This window comes from Phascolarctos cinereus, unplaced genomic scaffold (genome assembly GCF_003287225.1).
Source record: "Phascolarctos cinereus isolate Bilbo 61053 unplaced genomic scaffold, phaCin_HiC Scaffold_3;HRSCAF=262, whole genome shotgun sequence".
Taxonomy (NCBI): domain Eukaryota; kingdom Metazoa; phylum Chordata; class Mammalia; order Diprotodontia; family Phascolarctidae; genus Phascolarctos; species Phascolarctos cinereus.
This window is the reverse complement of record NW_027555736.1, coordinates 110,161,124-110,177,472: the sequence shown is the minus strand read 5'-3', so window position 1 is coordinate 110,177,472 and position 16,349 is coordinate 110,161,124. Positions and strand designations below refer to the sequence as shown.

Sequence of the window (16,349 nt, the reverse complement as noted above, 5' to 3'; positions counted from 1 at the left end):
CGGGCACTGGCTCCTGTGTTCTGGCTTAGCTCAGAAGGACTTGAACTTTAGGATATCAAAACAATCTCTTGTTGATCACTGTGTGTATGGGGGGGGTGGAGTTGGGGGTGGGACTAAACCAAAGATGATTGGTGATTAAACCAAGAAGAAACAACCATTCAGCAGTGTACAAAAGGAGAAGAGAAAGCTAGGAGCAGGAAGCGTATACCTCTCCTACCCATACCAAATTGTTGTTCGTCCTTAGTTCTCCAAGAGGACACTGTAAGAGTAATATCTTGACTTGCTCATGAACTGGATTTAAATAAGTGCAACATTGTCAAATGCAATGGCCAAGAGCACAACATATATAACATCTCATATAAGGAACAATTGTGTCTAGTTTGGACAACGTGTCTTAGACACCCACCTCTGTTGTATTAGCCTATTTTGGGCCCAAAATTTACTAATTTTTCTTACAAGGTTTTATTGATGGCTTTGTTTTGACATCACAGACATATCCCAATAGCCACCATACTACACACATACATATATTGAACCCTTCCTTGTAACATTCAAAAATAGTTAAGCAACACCAACTAACATTACTGACAGTGAATAGAACATTCTGCATCTGTATTTCTACCCCGCCACCTCTTCCCAAGGAGAGAAGTATGTTTCATTATCTATTCTCCAGAGCCAAGATTGGTTATTACAATTAATCAGAGATGGTCTGACTTTTAGTCTACACTGTTCTCCTGGTTCTGTTTACTTCACTGTGAATTAATTCATAAAGGTCTTCCAACATTTCTCTGAATTCCTCACTCTCATTGTTTCTTACGGTGCAATAATACTCTATTACATTTATGAATCACAATTTGTTCAGCCATTCCCCAAGCAGTAGTCACCATTTTATTTCCAGCTTGCTCCTAACCACAAAGGAGGGCCGCTGTAAATATTTTGGTCTTCCTATGTGCAGTGTGTACTCTACAGCCTCACCCTCTCTAAGCATGGATAGCTACTTCCTCCTCTCAGGATTCTAGGGGAATCCCAAAGGGTTAGGGCACCACTCCTCTAATGCTATCAGCTCTAGCCCCCATTCCAGGTATGTTAGCCTCACCTCGCCACTGAATGGCCTTGTCTAGCATCCCAAGTCTACTTAACCACTGAACATCAATTACCTTTGATAAAGGGATATTTGCTTCAGAGAATCCAGTGGAGGTCACCTTTACTAGTTTGTCATGTAAGTGCCTGCTAATTTACAAGGCAATAAAGCAAACTGGTCTCCATAAAATGGGGTAATCAGGGAGGGCTTTATGGAAAAGATGGCTCAAAGAATATTCTAACCAGTTTCTTTTTTTGCTTTTCCTTTCCCAAAGCTACCTAATTCCCTCTACATTTGACAAGAAAGACTGTATAGACATTTTTGATGCAAAGTCCTGTGTTTTTCACATTGTGAAGAAGTCTGACCCTAATGAGAAGTGTGAAATCGTGAGTGCTTCAGGTTAAAGTCTTTGGATTTCTCTCCCATGACAATAAAGGAAAGAAGAAATTCACTGAGATCTGGAGAAGGAAGAATTAACACTATTGGATGGAACTAACCCCCATCCCTAGCTACAAATTCATTGTGTTTTCCCCACTTCTCATCTGGTTCCATATAACATGTTTTCCTCAGTTGCTGTGGATTATAATTTTTCACCTGCTAAGTGCAGATAAATAAATTGTCTTCCTAAAGCTTCATTACATTTTGGTGTATCATTGCTCATGGAAAGTTCCTTCTTCAGTGGATTTCCTCTTTAGTTTGGGAGTCGTGGTATAACCATTTTGGAAAGCAATTTGAATTATGCAAATAAAGTGATTAAAATGTCCAGACCCTTTGAACCAGAGACTCCGTTACTGGGCTTATACCCAAAAGGAGCCATCAATAATAAGAAAGTCTCCATATCCCCCAAAATACTTATAGCAGCAGTTTTTGCGATAGTTAGGAATTGGAAACAAAATAGATGCCCATTAATTGGGAATGGCTAAACAAATTGTGGTACATGAATGTAAGAATATTACTGTGCTGTAAGAAATGATTTGTGTGACAAATAAAGAAAAATGGAAAGATCCATATGAACAGAAGCAGAATGAAGTAAGCAGACTCAAGAAAACAATATACACAGTAACTACAATAATGTAAATGGAAAGAATGACACATGCAAAAATCAAAAGTGAATGTAATAAAATTATAAAGATCAAGCAGAACTCAAATGAAGAGATATGAGAAGAAATACCCAACCTACCCTTTCATGGAGGTAGGAGATTCACAGATGGTACACATAACATATGCTTTCAAACTCTTCCAATGTATTGATCAGTTGTGCTGACTTTGTTTTCCCTCTCTTAAAAAATGCTATTTGTCCTATGGGATGGCTCTTAGGAAGGAAGAAGAGGAGGAGAAGTGATACTTGGGATAACTATGGTGATATGAAATGCAGAAAATATCAATAAAAACTTTAAAAAATCTATAATGATGGCAAACTCACTACCTTACTGCTTCGCTGACTCTCTCTTCATTATTTTATTTTGGCAATAGTATCCCTTGGTAAGGCCCACCCCCTTCTTCCATTGATGAACTCCTCCTGGAGCTTCCATTTTGTGGAGTGGCCCAGGCCAGCCTTCATTCCCGTCCCAGCCCTAATTCTGCCTTGACTTCTGTATTTTTTTTCCTTCTTTTTAGGCAATTGGGGTTAAGTGACTTGCCCAGGGTCACACAGCTAGTAAGTGTCAAGTTTGAACTTAGGTCCTCCTGACTTCAGGGCCAGTGCTCTATCCACTGTGTCACCTCGCTGCCCCTCTGCCTTGACTTCTAAATCAGACCTCCCTTTCTTCCTACTTCCTTCTTTCTTTTCTTTCTTCTTTTCTTCTGTCCTTCCTTCCTTCCACTCAGAAATCCCACTGTTAGGCATATACCCCAAGGAGGACAAAGGCTGACAGAAAGATCTTAACATGCATCAGCATATTAATTGCAGCACTTTTTGTGGTATCAAGGAACTGGAAACAAAAAAGATTTCCATCAAATAAGGAAAGGTTAAAAAAGTTCAGCACATTAATATAATGGAATATAACTGTAGTTTAAGAAATGATGACTATGAAGAATTCAGAGAAGCATGGGAAGACATATGAACTGATGCGGGGAACAGTAACCAGGAAACTAACAAAACCAGAAAAACATACTCAGTGATTATAACAATGTTAATAGAAAGAACAAAACACCTGAAGCTGACTATAGTATCATAATGAAAAATCTTGGCCTGAGAGATGAGAAAGTATATACTACCCTCTCTTCCTCAAAAAAGGTAGGAAACCACAGATGGAGAACATTGCGTTTACCATCAGGCTCAGTTGATATGTTGGTTAACTTCGCTAAACTGTTTTTTGGTTTCTTTTTTATTTTTTCTTACAAAAGATAACTCTCAAGGTAAAGGATGAGGGAAGTAATTTAGAAATGAATTTGATGTAAAGACAAAAGAAATCAATTAAAAAAAAAAAGATGGACTCGTAGTAACCTGGGCCAGTTGTGAGCCTCACTGCTAAAAAAAGAAAGTGGAAGAACTTGGAGACTTTCACCACAAAAAAAATTCAGCTATTGTTGAATCTGTGCCTCCAAAATCTACTTATCCAGCCCGCCTGGATCCCTCTCACTAACAACCCATCACTAACAACCTAGACTACATATTTTGGTGTAGCTAGGTTTGCACCTATACCTTTCTCATCTCCATCTGTTCAATGTTTTGCTTCCTTCAAAACCTAACTCAGGTGCAAACTTCTCCATGATGTTTTCCTCCACCATTCTCCATTCCCCATCAAAGAGGGTAAAATTCCCTGCCTTCCCCTTGAGCTCTCCTGTGAATTCCCTGCCTTCCCCTTGAGCTCTCCTATGAATTTAACATATTCTAATCTACATTCTAATTGTTAATAAATGTCTGTTGAATAGAATAAAATGCTGACAATGACCCTCTTACTAGATCGTAAGCTCCTTGAAGGCAAAGATTTTTATTATTTTCCATCTTATATTCCTCATGGCTAGCACAATACTATGTTGGTGCAAGTTGGTAAGACTGAACCCGTTCCCCTAGAACAAAGGTTAACTTTTTTTGGTCATGGACCCATTTGGAAGTTCCATGAAATAACCAATCCCATCTTAGAATGTTAGTAAATGCATACAATAAAATAGAATGATAAAGGAGGCCATTTATATTGAAATAAATATGTATATTTCTCTATGCAAGTTCACAGACCCCCTGAAATCACTCTATGGATTTCTTGGAGGTCCATGGGCACAAAGTTAAGGATCCCCAATATAAATAAGGAAGAAAGAGATAAAACAGCTGATTAATTCATACGTAGTAAACAATAGAATCATAGAAACTCCAGCAACATTGGGCACTTTCATACCTGGCTCTTATTGATGACTGAGTTATTCAAAAGTGCCTGAGCTTTGCTCCCTGAGATTAGATGAGAAAAGCCTAAGTAGCTTGTTCATTCTTAAGTATGAAGGAATATATCCTGGACATCTTGGGTAGTGAGCTATTCTAAACAACTTGTAGTCCTGGGGTAGGGCTGTCCAGCTGTTGACTATACATCATATTCTGGAGTCATCCCCCTCCATCCCATGCTTTTCAAAATCATATCTATCCCATAGGAGATAAGATATAAGACAAAGCCAGAGAAGATTGTCATTTGCCACTTTTAGTACCTACTTAACCATGGTCAAGTGATTTCAGTTCTCTGAGTTTCAGTTTCCTTCCTTATAAAATAGAATGGTTCAACACTTGTATTCGTTACCATCTAGCGCTACAGCACTTGTGAACTTTAAAATGCTCCAAAGTTGAAGCCAACATCATTGAAGGTCATCTCCAGCCTGAAGCCCTCCCAGATTTGGGTCATGGACACTTGCCTGTGTCAGTAAGTTTCCTAAGGAAGTCTATCTATCAGGAAGACTGAACAGGATCCTGGGCTTTTGGGGGTGGGGTTCTAAGGGGAGTGGCTGCTTCTAGGGATCTGTCAGGGCCCTGGAAGGCTTTGCCTTTGCAGCCCCCATTTCCTTCTTATGGGACAGGGAGCTTTCAGGGGTGGATGTATTTTACCCCTTTTCCCCCTCAAATGAGTCTAGCCTCCTCAAGAAAGGCCTCCCTGACAACCTGAGCCCCTACTGTTCCAACAGCATCGACTGTATCCTATGTGCACCATCATTTACATCTTATGCCCATTCTATAACCTTAGTAACACTAAGCTTTAAGGACAGCAGAGACCATGTGGGGCCTATGACAAGCACTCAGGAAGAGCTTACTGCTGTCAGGGGAAGAGACAAGGAAGGCTCTGGAATGACACACGCACATACATACGCTCCTGACAACTAAGAAAATACAATCAAAGCGCTTTATTTCATCCTCAAGTATTTCAGTGCATCAAATAGCAGAATCCAAAGGGTGAGAGGCAGCCAAAGAAGGAGGCCTGAGGCACATGGTGAGGAGTTTAGAAGAGGACCAGAGGGGCCTGAGAGCTCCCCATGCCTGCTCCACCCTCCTGGGGACCAACCCATAGACCACAGAGCAAGGGGAAGGCTTCTCTTCCCTCCCGCTCTCCTCTGTCCTACAGCACCTGTGACCATAGCATGGACCATCTAACAACCACTTGGGACCACAGGATACACATTCTGATGATCACTTATGACTACATCACAAGAGTGGGCAAAGGAGGCAGTGTGGACTGAGCTCATGGATTCCTGGGCACACACACATGCATCCACCCATCCCACAGGAGGAAAAGGGAAAAGATAACTTGGCCAGCCCAACTGCTAAGCAGACTCTCCATTCTTCTCCATAGCCTGATGACTTCCTTCAACCCCACCCCACCTGCGCCCTAACTGACCAGGGATCTGGAATGAGCACCAGCCAGATCTTTTTCAACTCTAACAGAACTGGAGACAGGCCTAAGGATGGGGGGAGGGTAAGAACAGGGCCACAAAAAAGAGAGGTGAAAAGAATGCTCATTGTGGGTACCCAAAACACTAGTGGAAACAGGGAAGGGGTGCAGAATCCTTTCTCTTTTACCCTCTTTGAAGACTGCTGAGGGGAAGAAGGCAGGAGACAGTTGAGTCTTAAAGGAACCTGGGATGGGCTGAAGGAGATAAACGAAGTGGGGAAGGTACAGGATGGGATAAGAATCCGCCTTTGCAACACAGCCAATCTAAGTCAGCTCCCACACAGGCTGGGGGAAGAAGCAGAGCTCAGTGGGAGCCAAGGTGAGTCGACAGCAGCAGATCTAGAACTGGGGGTCAGTGGAGACATGGAGAGGAAAAGAGACCATTTTTCTTGTCCTCCTTCACAAGCCTTAATTCTGAGAGGGGTGGGAGATATGCCATCTAACCATCTATCCCCATCTATCTCAGTGCTTTGTCAGTCTCCCACCCTCGGAGTCTGTGGGTGAGATACAGACAGAGGGTCAGAAGAACAAGATGACCTATCTCACTGTCCTTGAAGCTTCTGGGCAATAGTGAGGATGGTCTTCAGGGCAGGCATGAAGCCAGACACCTCACTGAAGCTGCTGCTGCCCACCACCTGGGTGTGCACTGCCAGCGCCTGCTCATAGCTACCAGCATCCACACACCGGGAGACCTCATGGAGCCCAGCCAGGACATTGGGAGAGAGCTGTGAGGGTAGAGAAGGCAAGAATATGTCTGGGTCAGTGGGTTTCTTAGGGAAAGATCCATACAGCACCAGCCCTCCCACTGTGGCTAGAGTATACATCTCAGACAAGGAAAAAGGAGAGGTACCCACCATTTCCTCCTGTAGCTTCTCATATAGATATTCCAGTCTTAGGGCTACCTCCTCTAGCTTCCGTTTTGTTTTCTGAAAGTAAGGGGGAAAGATGTATGGGTATGAGCCTGGCCAGGGACGAGTGTTGGACAGCACTTTCCTCCACCCTGCCACGCTAGCCCAAGGGCCTGAGCTGGAAGTCATCCCTGCTGCCCCACTCCAGACCTTCCCCAAACGTCAGAGGGAGGGGGAAGGCCCCACACTCTGAACAGCTCTCCCTCTCTTACCCTCAGGGATTAACCCTTCCAGAGCGTCAAATCCAGACACAGTTCATAAAGTGGGGACAAAGGAAGTCAGGGAGGTTGAGCGGAGGCCTGCTGCTGAGGGTGGAGATAACCTGGAGTTTGTCCTCTGGGGAGGGGGTGGAGGGCAGGGTCCCCCACCTCCAAGTCATACGCACAGGGTCAGAGGCTGACAGGGCACAGCGCTGCAGAAGGGCTTCAAAACTGGTCTTCAGGGGCTGATGTTCCAGGGGCATCTCCTTCTTCTTCACTTGCTCAGGTGGCAGCTGCTGTAGCTGCTAATAAATGACACAGACAGGCCAGTCAGATGGGTAGGCCAGTCCAGACAGAACAGCAAGACACACAGACCAGACTGCATAAACAGACAAGCTGTTTTTCTCTTGCATTCCCTGAGGACTGACTCCATGGTCCCAAAAGCATCACCTTGATCCTTCTTGGGAAAAGGTGGCTCTGGCCCCTGTGGTCTGAGCTAGCTCTCACTGTGTATAGCACAGCAGAGAGGAAGTTAAAACACAAGGTCTCTATGTACAGGGGCACTGGGGGAAGAACCCCACTCCCCTTCATTTATCTTACTTGCAGAGTAAGCTCTCCTGGAGCTCCTGGGGGAGCCTGACCCATAGCAGAGATGGAAGGGCCAGGGGAGCGGGCTTCTCGAGGATTAGGGGGCAGGTTCCCAATAGGAGCAGTGATGGGGGCTGGTGGAGTAAACATCTCCGACAGCTAAAATGAAGAATATAAAGAGTCACAGGTCCAGCTGAGCATTTCCTTGGGCTCTTATAGAAGTCTGAAGAGTGGAAGTGAGGGGAGGGGTGCAACTTGAGGGAGGAATAGGCAAGTGGGGTTTTCGTGGGGGTAAATGAGTAGAGCCAGGGTGTTTGTGGAGGGGGTGTGTAGCGTGGTATATGTGAGGAGAAGACAGGGGTTAACCTTTGTCCTTTGAAGGCCTCCCTTGGATGCTGAGGTATCTCTGCAGGGTTCTTGGGGCCCTGTAAGCCACAGAGGGATGGACAGAAAGAAGAATAACGGACTCTGGTCCCCCAAGGATGGAGGTCAATGGAATGGAGGAACAGGAATCTCACCTTCCTGCCCTCCACCAGGTGAAGGAAATGCATATTGTCATTCATCCTCAACCATTTTCCCTGACATTTTCTAACCCTACGAGGGCCCAGACTGTGATGGAAGGAGAGAAGACTAGAAATCAGAAGGGAGCTTTCTGGGGGAGACTGATTGCTGGGGGAAGGAGGAGGGAATCTTGTGGGAAGGAGACAGAATGGAGAAAGAAGGAAGAAACTGACCTGAATGGGGATCCGGGATGCCAGTGGCTGGCAAAGTTCTAGAAACTGGAGCACCAGGCCCTCCAGGAGGACAGCATGTCATAGGGAAACTGATAGGAGGAATTAGAGGTTGGGAGCCAATGGGGGGTGGTAGGCCAGGACCAGGGGCCCAGGCTGGAAGTGAAGTTGACAGGCCTGGGACCCCTGCTAGGAAAGCAGAGCCAGGAAATGATACTGTCTGGGAAGCCATTGGTGGAGGTGGCCCAGGGAAAGGCTGGGAGCCTGGGAAGCCCACAGGACCAGGAGTTCGGGTCTGCTGAGCTCCCAGCAGCTGTGGTTGAGGCAGAGCTGAAAGAGAAATGGGAAAGAGGTTGGTGACCCTTAGCTCTCTGACTCAGAAAAAGGTGGGAATTAGGACATGAGCCCAGGAATTGGTCAGAGAGGAATGGGAGAATGGCACCTGGCACGACCAAGATGTAACTCGGACAATTTTTCCTGGTTACTCTACTCACAGCAACTCACTCACCTGGACCAAGTCTAGGACCTGAGGGTGGAGATGGAACCAGCTGAGCACCTGCTGCCCTAGAGTCCCTTGTGGTCTGGGTTCTGGGGCCCTGATAGGTGCTCAGGTGGGTGAGGGCCATTGTCGCTGAGGGCTGAGGCATGAAGACCCCTGGTCCTGGGGCTGGAGTTGAGACCTGCGGAGAGGGGGGGATCCAGGAGTGTGACATAAACCAGGGGGTTAGGGAGGGCATACAGAAGGAAACAACTTCTGTCTTCTATTGGTAGAAGTGATCTATTGTTGTTATAAGACAAGGACAGCCAGGAGCTGACTATGGTTATGAATCTAATCTGGGCCTTGGGAGGTGAAAGGTTTTTTCAAGGAGCAAAAGAGAAGGGGCCAGTTCATGTAGGTATTCTCAGCACACTGCTGACACCCTTAACCCAAAGATCTGAGATCATCATTTACTGAATTTAGAGCTCAAACGAACCTTCAGACTGATCTTGTCTAATTCTTATTTCTTTTTTTCTTTTCATTTTTTTTTTGCTTTTTTGGGGTTAAGTGACTTGCCCAGGCTCACACAGCTAGTGTCAAGTGTTTGGTCTGAGGCCAGATTTGAACTCAGGTCTTCCTGACTTTGGGGCCGGTGCTCTATCCACTGTGCCACCTACCTGTCCTGTCTAACTCTTATTTTACAAATGAGAAAACTGAGGCCTAGAGAGTTGAAATTATTTTCCTAATATCACAGGAGGACAGGAGACAGTAGAACTGCTCTTCTGTCCCAAAATGCAATGTCCTTTCCACATACGTGAACATGCAAGGCATGCTTTCCCACCCTTCCCATCCCACTGCACGGTGGGCCTCACCTGGTGAAGAGGCCGGAATCCTGCAGCATGGGGAGCAGTTCCAAGGCCTCTAGGTTGGGAAGAGGATCTGACTGGGACCCGGGGAAAAGGGAAAGGAGGAGGCTGCTGGTCCAGGAGCCTGGACCCTTGGGCATGGAAGAGGCGATCTCTTAGCTGCTGGACAGGTGGCTGCAATATCAACAACACGGAGAGATGGAGCAAAGGACTCACGCTGGCCTGACCCCACAGGTTCGTCCATTCTTTTTCCTGCCCCTGCCAGGGGCTTACTCACTTGAGCACAGTGTTTGGGGAGATAGCTCATGGCGGTGGCGAGGCTGCCCTGGGCTGCCAGCAGGCTGGCATACTGAGTAACTCTATGGGCCACAGCAGGGCCAGGGACTGCCCCCTCAGGGCGCTGGAGCAGCTCTGGACTCCTACTAAGAACCATCACCTTCTCCATCAAGTTCTTTGGTGACAAGAAAAAGGAAAAGGAAAAGGACAAGGATGAGAAGTCTCTTCGGTCTGACTAACTTCCCAGAACTCAACATCAAGCAATTTCCCAGGGAGTATGGTGGGGGTAGTGAGCCTTCTGACCAAACCAGTGAGGCAGTTACTCCACAGAAAATGGTTGTTTACTCTCTGTCCCCAACCTCCATCTTCCCTTCTATTCAGCCGGCTCAGATTCACCCAAACCAGGTCAAACCTCTCCCTCATTCCAACCCTGGCTACCTGAAGAAGGTCCCAAACACTGAGGGACCTCACTAGTCCCAAAAGCCTCTAGTCCTCGCTTTTCTGATCCTGTGGCAGCAGATCTCAGAGCACAGCATCAGTGCCTATCTCAGTATCCACATGGTTCTCATACCTGCAGAGCCATGGGTGAAGAAGTCTGGTGGATCTTTGCCCAGCACTCCACCAGCCGCTCCACATTTCCTGAGCAGATGTAGCAAAGGCAGGCTTCTGCAGACAGTGTTCCTCTACCCTCCTGCTCTAAGCGGGTCCCTAGTACATCTGCAGGGAGAAGGAAGTTTTACTAACATCAGAAATCCAAGCTCCTTTCTTGTGCTCTCTTCCAGAAGGATGCCTGGCACCAGGACAGCATGGTCTCCATGGCTGGTAACATGGAGAGGCTGGCTCCATTCAGTGGCAATGGTACACCTGGCATATGGTGTGGCGATTAGACAACGATAATGGTTTGCCCTCATTTGACCGGGGAGATGAGGTGAGAAGGAAGAGGCTCAGGGAAGAGGGAGGGCTGGGCGTACCCACCACAGAGCTCAGGGAAGTCTTGGTGGCCACAGTGTGTCAGCAATAGGGCCAGAGCCTCTTTCCAGCTCTTCAGACTGCATGAACATGCCACATTCCTCCACTTCTGCTCTACCATGCAAGCCAGAAGCTGCAGAGAGTTGAAGAGAAAGGCTGTCAGAACTGGGGTCTGAGGGCACAGTGGGGAGGGGCACTGGGAGGATGGGTTCCCCACACAGCAGCTGGGAAAGACCATATGCAGAGCGCAGGCACCACACTCCCACACTGGTGTAATGCCCACATTGTACAGTAACGTCCTAAATGTGCACTGCATGACACACAAGCCCCAGATCTGTGTTTGAAGCAATAAGCCTCCTCCTTCCTGGTGACTGGAACATACTGAGGCCATCCTGGATCTCCTCTGGGCAAAGTAGCGCTGCCGAGTCTTCCGCAACAACTGCTCCCCCCCAGCTCCGGCCAGGATGATGGCATCCGCAAACCTCTCCTCCTTCAAGCACAGTTCCACAGCAAGGCCCAGCTCTCCCAGCAGCAGGGCCTGGCTCAGCAGCCCATCAGTGTCTGCAAGGAGAGGGCCCCCACCTCCATCGTCAAATCGCAGACCTTGGGCTTTGCTTCTTCCCCAAGAACCCCTTCATAAACACAGGACCTTGTTCTCTTCCCCACACCCTCAACAACTACATACAGGACACCCCCCACCCCCCCCCTGAGACCTGAGCCTCCCATCCTTCCCCCTAATATATACCTCAGACCCAGAGACCCTGTTCCCTTACCCAGCTATGGCAGCCCTCAAAGTTCCCCTTACTTGAACCTCTGCCCAGTACACCTCCAGGACTCTCAAGTCTCCCTCCCTTGGAGTTGGCCCAGGACTATTCTAGCCTGGGGAGGGGCCTGGAAATCACTAAAACTGTGTCTTTGGCGGAGGCGAGCATTTGTGGGTGTTGGAATCTCTTTGCCCCTCAGGCAGAAAGATAGGACTGGGAAAAGAGATACCATGCAGAGCCGCTGCACAGCACCTTCTATTAAGCCTTTCCCAATAGGCAACAGGATAAAGCCACCCCTGAAAGCCATGTCAAAGGAAAAGCACAGTGAGACAAAGCAGGAGAAAAAATGAAATAGATGGGAAGTGGAGAGATGCTATTTGTACCCAGGAAATGCCTCTCACATGACTCTGTTCAGGGATAGGCCCCTCTTCCCCCATGCTCCATATGGGAGCATGGGGCTTACTGTCTTGAGTTTGTGTAAGTCTGGACACAGTCCTCCCTGAGGTGGCAGCACCTTCTGTGACAGGGATCTCCAACGGGTTCATGTTCTGAGGCACAAATTCATCAAAGAAGGCAGAGGATGGAGTAGATTCCTCAGAAGAGCGTCTGGAGCCCTGCACCAGAAAAGTAACAACCTAGGATTTGCACCCAAAGGCAGCCTACTGGCAAGCTGGGGGAGCCCTCTGTGAGCCCCGTCCCTCGTCCATCCCTTCACTGGTGAGGGTAGAGATCAAGTGAAGAAGTGGAAAGGTTAAATGAGCTAAGGCACAACCCCACCTTGGGCTTTACAGAAACCTGAGGAACTGCAATGGCAGCTGAGTACTGGGACAGGGAAGGTAGCCCAAAGCCCCCAGACTGCCCTCCCATGTGCCTTGAGAATGTCCAGGAAGGGCTCCCACCACACCTGCCTGCAGAAGGCTTGTCTGTTCCAGCAGGGGTCACCTCCTCTGGGGTGAGGACTCTCACCTCCTTCTGAACCACTCCCCAAACATGCAGCCATCTGCAGGAAGACAGCTGTAAGCATACGCTCAGAATGACCCCTCTGCCTTTCCTCCCTCAGTCTGCGCTGGTGTGGTCCTCTGCTTCACACAAGGACATGAAATGAGGAGGATCATGGTGGGCACTGGGTGTGTGTAGGCTGGGGGGAACAACGGGGCTGTAGGTTATGTTCTCAGATGGGTTCACACTCCATCGCCTCGAGCCCTTGATCCCTCTGCTTGCCCTTCATTGCTCCATGAATCTTTTGAGAGGTTTGTCTGATGATAACCTTGGGCCCTCTCCTTCTGGAGTGTCAGGGAGGAAAAGGACCCATGCCCAGAGAACCAGGGCTACAGGCACAATGACAAGGAAGGAACCCAATTTCTGTGTCTTTCCTGACAGATTTTCCTGCTCTCTGAAATTGACACATGTATCTGAACTGGAGAGCAGCTCACCTTCTCATCCAGCTCCTCCTTACTATATCCTAACAGCTTGAGGAATCTGGTCCTGGGTTCCTGTTCCAAGGCCACCTAGGGAACCATGGGACACAGAGGTAAGTCAGTCAATCAGTGATCGGACCTCTCCTGAACCACACTTGGCAGAGGCTGTTCCAAAATGTCAAGGTTCTTCCCATTCCTGAAATGGCTTAGGCTGAGGTCCCAAGTGACTTAGGTGAGCAAAGGCAAAGACTATCTCCCCTCCGACTTAGTGCTCTGCTCTGAATGCATGGGGGCTGACTTCCCTTTAACTGCGCAGGGACTGAACTCTGAGCTCTGCCTGACACCCCATTTTGTTCTGCTCTGGTACTCAGGATCCAACTCTCCCTGCTCCTTTACACCTGGTGCGCTGCACACAGGAGGAGACTAACCCCTCTTTCCACTGCCCTAAGATGGAAGTCAAACTGCCTTTGGCTAACACAGCTTCAATTCCAATCTAGATTGCTGGCTAGCGGTCAGTCATCACCCAAGCCAATCTCTGCTGTCTCAGGTGACCCCAGAGTGGCAGTGTCCCAACTTCTACTGAAAAAACTGAGGCCACTGGCCGTGAGCTCCTTCTTCTTCCCTCTTCCTTGTCTCCCATCACTCTGGTACCTTTTGCTATTTTCCTTCCTTCATTTCTGTTTCACGTGATGAAGTGGCATTACTGGTTACCAAGCCCTTTACGTGTTAAACAGTCCCATTCAATCCCATCTTCTCCAACAGATTGCCCTTTCTGTCATCCCCATCCTTTTCTGCCTGCAGACTCCTCGACCTCTCTGCAGCCTTTGACACTGTTGATCACCTTCTCCCCCTTGATGCTCTCTGTCCTCCAGGTTTTCAGGACACCTCTCCATCTCTGCTGGTTCTCATCCCACCAACTGACTGCTCCTTTGTCTCCTTTGCTGGATCCTCTTCCAGCAAAGAGCTCTCCAACATAAGCACCCCTCAGGGTACTGTCCTCTTGTCTTCTCCCTCTACACTATGTCACCTGGTGATCTTATCGGCTTCCATCGACTTAATTACCACTTATCTCTATGCTGATGATTCTCAAATCTACCTAATATCACTCAAATTCTCTGGTGACCTCCAATCTCACATCTTCAACTGCCTTTGAGACACCCCAAAAGGGATATCTAGTATATACTTTAAACTTAAAATGTCTGAAAGAGAACTCATTATTTTTCTCCCTAAACCTTCCCCATCTCTCACCTTTCCTAATACTATAGAGGACAACACTATCCTCTCAGTTCCTCAGGTTCATAACCTAGGAGTCATCCCAGATTCCTCACTATCTCTCATCTCTCATAACCAGTATGATGTCAAGACTTGAAGATTTCATCTTTGCAACATCTCTTGAATAAGCCCCCTTCTCACCTCTGACACTGTTCCCTCATCACCTTATGCCTGGAATATTACAATAGCCTGCTGATGGCTTTGCCTGCCTTTCCCTACTCCTACCCATCATTCATCCTAATGTGATCCAGTCATGTCACCCCCTACTCAATAAAGTTCACTGGCTTCTTATTGTCGCCAGTAGCAAATACAAAATGTCTGTTTGGCATTCAAAGCCCTTCACAGCCCTGCCCCTTCCTACCTTCCCAGTCTTCTCATACCTTAGTCCTTGTCATGTACTCTTCGATCCAGTGACACCAGCTTCCACTATCCCACAAACAAGACACTCTCTCTCTGGGCTCTGGGTAGTTTTCTGGCTCTTCTCCATGACTGGAATGCTCCCCCTCCTCTGCTCTAACTTTCCTGGCTTCCTTTAACTCCCAACTAAAACCTTCTTTTACTGGAAGCCTTCTCCAACCCCTCTTAATTCTAGTGTCTTCCCTCTGTTACTTATTTTCCCATTTATCCTGTATATAGCTTGCCTTGTACATATTTGTTTGCTGTTGTTTCCCCCATCAGACTGTTAGCTCTGAATTTTTGCTTCCCAAGTGCTTTGCACATAGTAGGTATTTAATAAATGTCTACTGATTAATGTCTTCACCCCCTGTTTCTTCCCCAAAATCTACCCCTCTCAGTCTTTATTTAACATTAATCATCTCTTACAACCACTTATCTCTGGTCTCTCTACCTCAACCTTTTCAATCTTTGTCATCAAAATACTGTGTAAAAAATATTCTGTATCTGAAGGTAACAGCTGGAGTCCTTCTCAGGTTCCCTGCCTTGCTATTTACCTTTCCAGCCTCTCCCTGAATCTCCCTTAGTGCCTTATCTCAGTCACTCTCACAAGTCCTCATTCCCAGGACCTGTTCTACGGTCTTCATTTTCACCCTGGGAGCTAGACAAGTCCTCTATAGCCCACCTCTCCTCTTCTTCCTTCCTTCCTCCCTCCCTTTCTTTATCCTCTCTGTGCTCAAGCTTTCAGCAAAGGCTTAACATTCGGTAGCCACAGGCTTCCATTATTGCTGTGTGCCCAGTACATGACTAGGAGGCTAGTCTAGGGGAAAAGCCTCTGAGGAGGCATAGGCTCCACTGGGCCTCATACCTTTAGGAACTGCCAGATGTCCTTCTCAGAAGGCGATGAAGCTCGATGGATCTGGCTTTGACAGTAATTCAGGAGACTACCTGACCCTAAGGCCTCCTGAAGTTCCTTGGACCGTGCCAACAGCTCAGACTCTGTGGTAACTTGACTGATGAAGATGAAGTGGGAACCAGGCTGTGGTGCCTGCTGGGTAGGGGGGCTGGGCAGACCAAAAGTAACCAGCTTCCCCCCAAACTGTAAAAAGAAGAGAGATCACACACATTCTAGCTCCGCCAAAGGTAAGAACATGGTCTGTGTCTTCTCCTCTCCTTCCCACTGCCACCAAAGAAAGCAGCACCAAAGGAAAGGGGAAGACCACTGTCAGTGCCATCCTGGATCTGAACTCCAGCTCTGCCCCTCGTGTGACTCTAGACCAGGCACTTCACCTTTCTAAGCCTGAGTTTCCACACCTTTAAAATGGATGACTAGACTGGACAGTCTTTAAGTCTGCTTCCCTCTCTGAAATCCCTTGCCCTTATGAGTAAGAGGCATCAGTCAGGCTCACTTACCCCAGCCAAGAAAAGACCAGACACTGATGGGAGCCTGGGACCAGCAGGGAAGGAATCATGTGCAGCCAGAGTGATGCACTGGCTAACACGTTTGGACAAACTGACCTAAACAGAGGTTCCTCTGGCT

The 16,349-nt window shown here is 47.5% G+C and overlaps 1 protein-coding gene across 4 annotated transcripts in view; it reads right to left on the bottom strand.

Annotated features, from left to right (window-relative positions):
• Positions 1-5,386: 5,386 nt before the first annotated feature.
• The window catches only part of SEC31B (SEC31 homolog B, COPII component), a 28,818-nt gene continuing 17,855 nt past the window's right edge, over positions 5,387-16,349 (bottom strand). For 3 of the 4 annotated variants that reach the window (XM_020966607.1, XM_020966623.1, XM_020966617.2), the window contains exons 11-26: positions 15,678-15,908; positions 13,160-13,234; positions 12,631-12,726; positions 12,241-12,340; positions 11,345-11,523; positions 10,969-11,095; positions 10,565-10,710; positions 9,995-10,168; positions 9,724-9,891; positions 8,882-9,053; positions 8,377-8,703; positions 8,009-8,067; positions 7,655-7,801; positions 7,240-7,359; positions 6,801-6,872; positions 5,387-6,671 (exon numbers count right to left, since the gene is read on the bottom strand). In XM_020966607.1, coding sequence (XP_020822266.1) covers positions 6,489-6,671; positions 6,801-6,872; positions 7,240-7,359; positions 7,655-7,801; positions 8,009-8,067; positions 8,377-8,703; positions 8,882-9,053; positions 9,724-9,891; positions 9,995-10,168; positions 10,565-10,710; positions 10,969-11,095; positions 11,345-11,523; positions 12,241-12,340; positions 12,631-12,726; positions 13,160-13,234; positions 15,678-15,908 — 2,376 coding nt within the window. In that variant the 3' untranslated portion in view covers positions 5,387-6,488. Of the gene's footprint in view, positions 6,672-6,800; positions 6,873-7,239; positions 7,360-7,654; positions 7,802-8,008; positions 8,068-8,376; positions 8,704-8,881; positions 9,054-9,723; positions 9,892-9,994; positions 10,169-10,564; positions 10,711-10,968; positions 11,096-11,344; positions 11,524-12,240; positions 12,341-12,630; positions 12,727-13,159; positions 13,235-15,677; positions 15,909-16,349 lie in introns of those variants that run through there. The other variant, XM_020966630.2, reaches the window with a different exon arrangement.